We start from the raw sequence: 10,455 nt of genomic DNA, 5'->3' as shown, positions 1-10,455 counted from the left end.
GAGGAAGAGACAGCGAGCTGAAGGGAGGGGAAGGGCCGCAGAAATGTCAAACTACTTCACTTGACGAACGATGGCTTCTCTGTATTTGATTCATTACTACATACATAGTGTTGATACTATTTTTAATTAGCTTTCTTCTGTAGTGTTACACAGCCCTCGTAACACGATGGACTCTAACATTATGGAGATAATAGAAGAATTCATGGAAAGTGCGTTGGCGCAATGGGTACGTCATTTATCATTAATCACTTCTAGTTAGAGAAAAAGGGTCATCATTTCTAGAGGCAGAGAGGAAAATAAAACAGGCCGTTTGTGTGGAAACTGTGTAGAAATCCGCCATGGACAATGAACGGTGCTGCAGTTATTTCCAGTCACAAATATTTACGACATTGTATCTTTCAGAGCAGCCCGCTTTCCAGTTCTATTCAACCAATAACTATAAAAGTAAGAGTTGAATAAACAACAACAAATAGCATATTGCTTTCTGGCTGTTGTAGCAAAACAAGCACCCTACTTCTCCTTTTGGCAGCTTCCCTTGCCTCTTGTTGGCCAGCCGTTTTTTTTTTGCCTCTAAAGCCTCGATACTTCCGTGTCCCTAGGCTGTTTTGTGTACGTAAGAGGATACAGTCGCTTAAATTCAGTTGAGGATTTGTGCACTTGTAACAGACTGGATTTCCAGCTGGGTTTTCCACGCGGGAAACCAAACAGCCAAAGGGGATATTCCCCCCATTCTGGTCAATGAACAGTATTTACAATATCATGTAATACTGTGCCGAGCCTTGTGGGGATGTTCTCTTAATTGTTGCCCTCATCTGAGGGGGGGTGGGGGGGTCACAGGTCAGGTGCAACAGGATGCCTGCAGCTGGGAGAGCTTTAATATTTGCTCAAGGGCTCTTCAGCAGTGCGGTCATTCTCTGGCATGATATGTCGAAGGACACCCGCTGCCGCCCTGTTTACCCTGTCACACAGGGTCTCTGGCTGCTCTGCCTCACCTTATCAGCTGAACCAACTCTAGCTTGTTACTCTGTTTACTGACAGTGCAGTTTTTAGAAGGTGCAGGTGGGAATAAACCTCATTATATTGCAGTTTGCATTGGCACAGCTCTTCTTAGCAGAGAGAGAGAGAGAGAGAGAGAGAGAGAGAGAGAGAGAGAGAGAGAGAGAGATACCTTGGCTGCCGTCCTGCTTGGCTGCCTGTCACTGTGAAGTGTTTCCCAGTGTGAGAGCACAGATCCCACCTGTCCAGACAGGTGCACCGACTCAAGTGGCTTCCTGTGTGAAAATGTTTGCACCTCTCCATCTCTCTCCTTGTCTCTCTCTCTCTCTCTCTCTCTCTCTCTCTCTCTCTCTCTCTCTCTCTCAGTACCTTCTTTCTGCTACTGTCTGTCCTCCTTGTCTTTGTCGACCTCCTGGTACAAACACACACACACACACACACACACACACACACACACACACACGCACACACACACACACACACACACACAACATAATCCCTCCCTGTCTCTTGCAGGTTCAGCTGTTCGAGAAGATGGTGGAGAGGGAGGACGGCGTAGCGCTCTACAGCCAGTACATGGAAGTAAACTCAATTCCTCAAAGTGCCCGGGATCGTTACATGAGGCTGACCAATGGGATATTCCTCAATGAGATCATGAGGATCATGTAAGATTTATCAAGATGTTCTTGCTTCATTGCCTTGCAGCCATAATACAGACTACAGGACAAGGGACGACATCTCCGAGTCAATCTGTGATGCAAGAAGCCCATTTGAGCTTGATTTAAAAATCGAAAAAAATTTTGGGAAAATGTTAACGTAGAAAACCGAAAAAAATGAATTTGTGTAACCTTGCAGTTAGTTGCAAAAATTGGCCTTGGCTTTATTAATAGGCTTAAATATGCAGAAATGTCCCGCAACTCATTCTCCAATTGAACTTTAAGCCTATTTTTGAGTGAACAATCGTTTAAAAGCAACTTTCTTTTTGATAGGGATGTTGAAATATATTAAATGTTGGTTGATTGCCATGACATTTAGTACAGACATTCATGTTCCACAGAAGATGAATCTTTACCATAGCACCACCATTAACATCTGTGCTTTTCAATGAAACTTGCCATATATATATACAATATACTGTATATAGTCCAATTCTGTTCTTTTATGTCCAAATACCTTCCCACCTAATGACATTGCCTTTGTGTTTATTGCTCATTAGCATGCTAGCATTAGCTTTTAGCTCAGTACAGCCTCTCAGAGCTGCTAACAGCTGTAGATTCTTAGTTCTGTAACACGCATCACGTTCTCTTTTGTAACCTCACATTGTTTTAGATAATAAATAAATGTAGAACCTCTTCATATCATTTCATGATATGTATAGGTTCTGCACACCCTGTTAGCCCTCTCCCCTGAATTCCTTATCTTTAGCAAACCTTTTCTCTCTCAACAGACAAGATGTGAGTCAGTCTTTGCTGACCAGCTGATTAATTTGGCCTGACCTAAGCCATGTTATTTCAACAAATAATTGCACGTGGATTCCCACAGCCTGCTTCTCAGGCTCATTAAAATTGTATTCACTCTGCTTAAATGCACCGTTGCATGAGAACTTCTCATCTGGAGAATCGTGGCGCTGGGCCGTTTGATCAAGCTGCTTTAAATACACCATTGCATCTTTTCTGTGTTTGTCCCAGAGACCCCAACCCCAAGGTGGAGCGGCTGTACGACAGCGAGAGAGACGATCACATGCTGAGAGTTCAGAACTTTTCTATTTTAAATCGACACATCAGAGCCTTCTACCAGGTAGGGGAGAGTTACAGGGGGGAAGAGGTTAAGATCAAGGTAAGAGATAATCAGGAGCAACATCTGGACTGATGTTTGAAAATCAACAGAAAGAGAAAAAAAGAGAAAAACATTTTTCCTAGGATGTGTTGAAGACAAAAACAGAGCTAAAGGAAGATTGTATATTGGACTTTCATCCATCAGGTAGACAGAAACACGATTGTCTGCTGGATATATAGGCGACTGCTAACACAGATCACCTGTCTGTGTTGTGTTTACAGCTCGTTGTGTTGACATCAAGTGGTCAATTAATCAACTAGAAAGTTGCCCTCAGTAGAGTGCAGATCTCCGCCAGGTGTGTCTCCAACGACCACTGCTATATTGTGTGATTGAATGAGTACAACCCACAATTGGCTTACCACTTCGTCTAGACACCAATGCGCTGTAAGGCGTCGTGAAATACACTTCATTCAAACTCAAAGACAAGTGTCGATGAATGCAGGCAAGTCATCGTATGAGACACGTTATACAATTTTGCCCAAACACAACACAAAGGTAAACTCATCAAGCTGTCTGCCTACTCTAGCAGCGGCTGAGTTGCGGAAAGGTACAGCAATGTGTGTACTGGTAGTTCCGTTAGCTGTTAGTGGTTAGCAGTTAGTCTAACACATTGTCCATTGTGTTAGTTGTTGGCAGTTAGCCAAAAACACCATCCATTCCGTTAGCTGTTAGCCTAACACACCGCAAACTGTTATCCCCTCTCTGTGGGTGCAGAGTAAACATTGCCATCTATCATGTTGTAAAAAGTCAGAAACTTTTGACGTTACTCATTTTCCTTTTCTTTTTTAATTGAACTTGTTGAACACACTTGAAGACATTTTTTTGACATCTGGGCTTATTTGCTTTCTTGCATAAATGAGAGCATTGATATCACTGTTGTGTCTGTCTGTTGAAGTTATGAAGCTACAGCAGTCAGCTAGCTTAGCTTGGCACGTAGATTGGATACAGAGGGAAACAGTTAGCCTGACTCTGACAAACAATAATTAACATGTCATCTATGTTTTGTTTAAAGAAGTGTAAAAGTGACTCCCTGGAGTCTCAGACTTGAAAGAGTGTGTAAGTAAAACCTCAACAAAGCTTAATTGGATATTTTGATACCTTGTCCAACTCTGGCATTAATATCTCAGCAGTAAGGCAAGGTCATATGGAGGCGGAGACACACACTACACAAGGATTGAGCTCCGTCTGAGATGGGTTTTATTTTCGAAAAATGGCTTGAATAGCTTTGTTCGCTTTCTGTAGCATTTCCACACACACTAAAAAAAAACACTGGTATAATGCTATTTTGTGGGTGGACTGAAATGACCCTCAGCCCATTATAAATAGAAAAGTCTTGTTAAAAAAAGTTTAAATATCCTTCTAAAACATAACTCGGGGCCACACCAAAAGGTGAGGAAGAGAGGGTGAAGGAGCAGGGCTGGAGCTGTAAGGTAGTAAAAACAAGAGGGCATGATGAAGCTCAACACACGAACATTTTACTCAAGGATATTGTAAGTTTGAAGTCCATGCAGGGGGTGACGCATCATTTGCACGAGAGAGAAAGAGATAAAACACAGAAAATTTCCGTCCTCAGTAGACGTGTCACTGCTTAATATCGGGCAAATGGGGTGAGAAAAAGTGGAGGAGCGGGAAGCTGAATATTTTAGCTGCAGTCGTGGTTAGGGGGTTGAGGAAGGAAAGTGAATAAAAATCAAATGGCAGTATTGTGTATTTCATATTGTGCATTATAGGCGCCTGTAGCCATGGAGGAAATGACACAATTCTTTCCTCGGAGAATGATTCAAAGGCTTCTGTTCTCAGCAAAAGAAAACCTCCCCAAGCCCTAGTCAGGTGGACTGAACATGAGCTTGTCACACAATATAAAAAACTCAAGTCTACAAGGTTTCACTTCCTAATTTTCAGTGAATCACTAATGTCCCTTGAAAGCTCAGACAGCACAAGACGCCAGCAATAATTGGGAAGCTCATATCAGTCGGCGTTAGACTACAATTTCACCTGGTGCACTCAGAATAGGCTCCACTGTCTCTGTGGACGTTACATTCCACATTGGTCATGGTTTTATTTCTTGCCGCCTTTTTTTGACGTTTCTTTGCTTTGTACGTGTTTAAGTGTGTTTGTGGTTGTGTGTGTGTGAGTGTGTGTGTGTGTGTGTGTGTGTGAGGCGAAAGATACAATGACAAGAGTGTGGTGAGTGTAAGCCACAGCAATAGTCTGCTGCCTGGTAGGACTTCATTTTCTCTGTTGTGATCTCATCTTCTCTCTTATGATACAATAAGAGATAGAGATAATACGGATAGTGAGCTATTGTAGATGAGACAGGCATGTGCCATTTAAACACACTATGTGGCAGTTATTATTGTACTCTGATCTGTTTGGGCTATTGTATTATTTTTCATACCGTTCTGTTCTATTTTATTCCACTCCGTTGTTTGTCAACTTCTCTTCTCGCTCTGTTCCATTCTATTGGTGGTATTCTAGTTGAGTTTGTTTGTTGTATTCTATTCTATCTGTCTATTCTGCTCTATTCTATCCTATCCTGTTGGTTCTATTCTATGGTATTCTAATGGTTCGATTCTATACTATCCTGTTTGGTTCATTTGATTATTTTCTATTCTATTCTATTTGTTCCATTCTATTCTATGGTGTCCTGTTTGTTCTATTCTGTTGTTCTGTTAGGTTCTAATCTATTTGTTCTATTCTGGTCTATTCTGTATGTTCTGTTCTATCTATTCTATACTATCCTGTTTGGTTGATTTGATTATTTTCTATTCTATTATATTTGTTCCATTCTATTCTATGGTGTCCTGTTTGTTCTATTCTGTTGTTCTATTAGGTTCTAATCTATTTGTTCTATTCTGGTCTATTCTGTATGTTCTGTTCTATCTATTCTATATTATCCTGTTTGTTCTATGCCATTTTTTTCTATTCTATTTGTTCAATTATGTTCCATTCTATTATTTTCTGTTCTATTCATATAGAATATATACACCTGTTTATTCTGTTCTATTCTTTTTTGTTGTTGTTCTATTATATTTTTCCTACCCCCTCCTGTCCAAATTCTGTGTTGTATTATGTTCTGTTGTGTTTTGTTCTATCATTTTCTATTTTATTCTATTCCTCTGTGTTCCATTATATTGTATTATATTGCATTTTATTGTATTCCAATCCATGTCTCTGACTGGTGACACTTAGTGTTCATCTGTGTGTTAATGGAAATCTAAATGTTAGTTTCTCTTGCCTTCTAATTTATTGAGCCTCTACATTTAAAGATCTCTGTCCTCAGAAAACCGAATAATTCTAAGGCTACTGAATATCCAATAAATTATTTTTGAATTAACATAAAAATATAGAGATGAAATCTGGTTTGCACATGTGAATAAAGGCAAAGAAAAGATAAAGGAAAAGAGAGACAGCCAACAGAAGAACTGAAAATCAAAACCAGCTCCAGTCCAAACCACATAAAGTTGAATTATTGATAGAAAGATAGAATTTGGGAAAGATAGAATTTGGGAAAAATAATGTTGCAGATGGATTTTAATTCGCTTCAGCGCTGCAGCCATCAGCTTGATGACAAATGTTATTCCAAATTCAGGACTACTTTATATAACAGTCGATTATTTTCAGAGGCAGACTCACTGAGGGATAAAGGCTAATTTCCTATTTATTGCTATGATGTCTCTGAAAACCATAACAACAACAACAAGTACAACTCATATTGTTAATCTCTGCAGGTTGTATAACGGCACCAAATGATAAAATATAGTGCAGGACAGGTTTGAGCAAACACCAACCTATTAAGTATTTTGGCTGTGTGATTTGAGGACGTTAGCAAGCCAACAACAACAACAGCAACAACAACAACAATAACAACAACAACAACAACAAGCAGCTTCTATATGATTTCTACTCTGGCTAATCTCTTGCAGAAGTCTGTTTGGCATTGTGAACCATGAGCTGAGCAATGACCAACACAGAGCTGCAGTGGATAATATCCGACATGCCCTGAAGGAGCACAAACTTCTGCTTGGCTGCACATGGCTTCTAATGCCAAGCTCACACATGATGGAGTTGCAGAAGAAAGTGCCTTCCTCTTGGTACATTGCCTTTCTCACTGTATACAGTTTATAAATTAAAGTAAGAGAGAGCTGTAATTGTGACTTTGTTCTGGGGATTTTTCTCCGATGGATCGCAGGAGGATGTAAACAGGCTTGCAGAGCAGTTGGGAGAGGAGCTAGCCAGCATCAGAATGTGGCTCTTTGACAGAAACATTTTTAATTAACAGATATATTGTTCGAGGATCTAGTAAGTAAAGTAATAAAGTATCAGTCGGATGACTTTGCTGAAATTCTTTTAGCAAAGTCATCTGTCTGATTGCACTAGATGGTAATGGAGGAGGAGCGAAGCACTGCAGGTCCACATGACAAAGACTTGTATTTGCTGCCAGAAAAGCCAGGTTCCTGGAACCGCGGATGTTGGTGGCATCTGCCATCCAGCTTGATTAAACGTCATTTAGAATCTGCCAAGAGATTTGTCCAAGATCAGGAAGCAGGAAATACAACTCGCTGAAACAAGCTGACCACAGTGTTGGAGACCTGAATCACCACTTTTAGTCTTTTTACATTGTAAAGGCTTTCTAGCACAGTACCATAGAAACATCCAGATTCAAGAGCTTATTTTGATTCTTAACTTCAAGATGTATTTGCTTTAGTTAATACTATTTTAACATTTTTAATTCAGAAACAACTAGCATTTCTGTATTAAAAACAAAACCCTCAGGTGAGATGATACAGTGTCATGTAAGCTACATTTTTACAGTATAGCATGCATGCCTACCGTCATCGTTACATCAAACCAGTACACCAATTTGCTACCAGTGTTATAATTGTCCCAACATAGAAATATTAACAACATAAATCATTTAGAGTACTTAAAAAAGACTATTTCCTGAAGCCATGAAAACCTTCCTCTGTACTCCAGTCGACATGGTACAGTCTGAGTTCCCCCTACAACAAAAGCAATTGGAAGATCTCACTTCCTGTTTGGCAGTTTGGACCCAGGTAGTATGGATGAGATCTAATTTACAAAACGTGTGGTTGATTGAAGTTGCATATAACTCATGAATCAATTTGAATGAAATGTATTTTTTTAAATGCAACACATTGACTGTGCTCCTGATAAAGTAAAACTTCTCATGTTGAGTTATGAAACGGCCCACTCAGTGAATGCTCCAGTGAAGCTGGTCTAATCCCTACCAGGTTTAAGTAGATGCATTTTCTTTGGTAGTGGCAGTGTAGAGGTGAGAGGAGAGGAGCGATGACATGACAAAAGTATCCAGTCAGACTTGAACCAGGTACTTTGCAATTATATGATTAGTGTCTTCAACTCCTTGGCCGACATGATGCTCTATCTATTCTTTAATTCATTTAATTATTAAAGAATTGTGACCAAGATATATTCTGAGCTGGACATTTTACAGTTTTACAATAAACTGTGGCAGACAAGCACTGTTTCTTACTAAATTTCATCATGCTGTTGGCATTTCTCTACTGCAATAGTTATCAGCTAACAGACCAATACTGGTACATCTGTGACCAGCTAAAAACATCCAGTAATAAAAGCCAGAGTAATGTAGCGGTCAGGCTCTAGTAAATCATTTGTTAGCTGCAGTAATCTCTGGTTTGTTGCTGGTAATGGGTTCTGGTTGTGCTCTGTACATTGTTAATGTGCCGTGCCGGCATTGCTGTCACGTTACTCATAATATGCATATCCTTTAACCACAGGGGGAACAGTAAAATCAGGGATTTTGTTACAAGAGTGTTATTCAATCATCATATCTTTTTTAAAGTTTCTATTACGTCTCGAGAATACTGAGAATGAGCTCTACTGAAAAATATAAAATCTAATATAAAGACTCCTTGACATGGAAGGACGAACAAAAAGTCACTCTTATCAGATATCAGCTCTTTGTTTACACCACAAACTGCAGGAGGCTGGTGGAAAGTCTTTCTGTTGTTGTTTATCTAGGCTCACTGTGGGCAGACAGAAAGACAGGACGGGCTGGGATCACTCAAGTTTCTTTTTTTTTTTTAACTCTTTACTCTTATTCTGCTCATCAGGAGGACCTGCAGCAGTTGATACTGATGCCTCTCCCAAACATTGCCATTCTGGGGCAGGACCCCATAACAGGTACAAGATAACCACACAATCCTATCAGTGCCATATCTTTCAACAGCAAGAAAGTAATTATACTTTATATATGAGTCCATATCTCTGCTATCTGCGAGACACATTAAGGTGATAACAGAGGATGGTGTTGGGGGGGGAGATGATGATGGTGATGATGATGATGACAGTTATTTCTGTGTCCTCAGAGGCAGCCGTGGAAGAGCTCAGGCGACTGCTTCTGCTCTTACTAGGATGTGCTGTGCAGGTGATCACACACTCACATGACCATCACGCTTTTTGAAGGTTGATAATGACACCTGTATTGTGTTGCTGAACCTGGACGGACCAGTACTTTGGTCTAATTGTAAATAATTTAAATAATAATTGGATGTATAATTCTATGTCCCCAAAGAATAAATCCTAATAACTAAGGTGATCCCTAGTTTTTTTTACATTTCCAACACTTCAGTTCATGACAGTAGAACTTTTATTAGGATTATATTATTATCAAAATAGCTGCAGATTCATTTTCTGTCAATTGACTAATTGTTTCAACTCTAGACACACACACACACACACACACACACACACACACACACACACACACACACACACACACACACACACACGCGCGCGCGCGCGCGCGCACACACACACACACACACACACACACACACACACACACACACCTACCTCTGACTCCATGTCATCCCTCTGTGTCTGCAGTGTGAGGAGAAGGAGGCGTTCATTCAGCAGATCCAGTCTCTGGACATTGAGACCCAGGCAGCCATTGCCAGCTGTATCCAGCAGGTTGGTTCAAGTGCTCAAATCAAATCATATACCCCCCCCTCCCCAGAATATAAAAGGAATTCAGTGACTGACCGTATGAGGAGATATTATCCAGAGGACCTCAATGAGGATTTTTGTCCCAAAATAAGATTGAGCAAAGAATTTCTTCACTGTCTGGCCTGTAGGCAGCGAGAGTGAAACTAATACACCTTCTGCTGGCACTTCAAGTAAGCGTGAAAATGAGTTACTTGTTATTCTGCCGGCAGCCTTATAAGGACCTCTGGGTGCCCCTTGCTGCCACCATAGGATGGATCATCCACCTCTCCACCTCTGTCACATCATCCACTCTCCTTCATATTTTTCCTGTCATTCTCCGCCGTCCTCTCCAATACAGACTAAATGCCAAATAGTACTCTTTTAAAAATGCCCCCCGTGAATAATTGCCGGCATTACAAAAGCAACATGTTGCATGTCAGTGTGTCTGAATTACAGTAACAGCATGTTGCCCAGCAGCCGTTTTTGTGCCAGGTTTCTCAGCCTCATAAATCATAGCAGGGAGAGGTGCTCTTCCTGTGTGGATGGATGCACCCCCTGCTTGCTGTTCATATGCCTTCCACCCAAGGATATTTCAAACCTGTCTACATAATCATTAGTTTTGTATGCATTACT

General features: G+C 40.6%; 1 protein-coding gene across 1 annotated transcript in view; it reads left to right on the top strand.

The window, feature by feature from the left end:
• The window catches only part of ccdc88b (coiled-coil domain containing 88B), a 37,083-nt gene continuing 26,628 nt past the window's right edge, over positions 1 to 10,455 (top strand). The window contains exons 1-6 of the mRNA XM_076103140.1: positions 1 to 226; positions 1,513 to 1,661; positions 2,685 to 2,793; positions 8,949 to 9,018; positions 9,204 to 9,262; positions 9,724 to 9,807. Coding sequence (XP_075959255.1) covers positions 167 to 226; positions 1,513 to 1,661; positions 2,685 to 2,793; positions 8,949 to 9,018; positions 9,204 to 9,262; positions 9,724 to 9,807 — 531 coding nt within the window. The 5' untranslated portion in view covers positions 1 to 166. The remainder of the gene's footprint in view (positions 227 to 1,512; positions 1,662 to 2,684; positions 2,794 to 8,948; positions 9,019 to 9,203; positions 9,263 to 9,723; positions 9,808 to 10,455) is intronic.

Source organism: Anarhichas minor, unplaced genomic scaffold, assembly GCF_050575085.1.
Source record: "Anarhichas minor isolate MPS153535 unplaced genomic scaffold, ASM5057508v1 ptg000028l, whole genome shotgun sequence".
Taxonomy (NCBI): Eukaryota; Metazoa; Chordata; class Actinopteri; order Perciformes; family Anarhichadidae; genus Anarhichas; species Anarhichas minor.
This window is presented reverse-complemented; position numbering and strand designations above follow the sequence as displayed.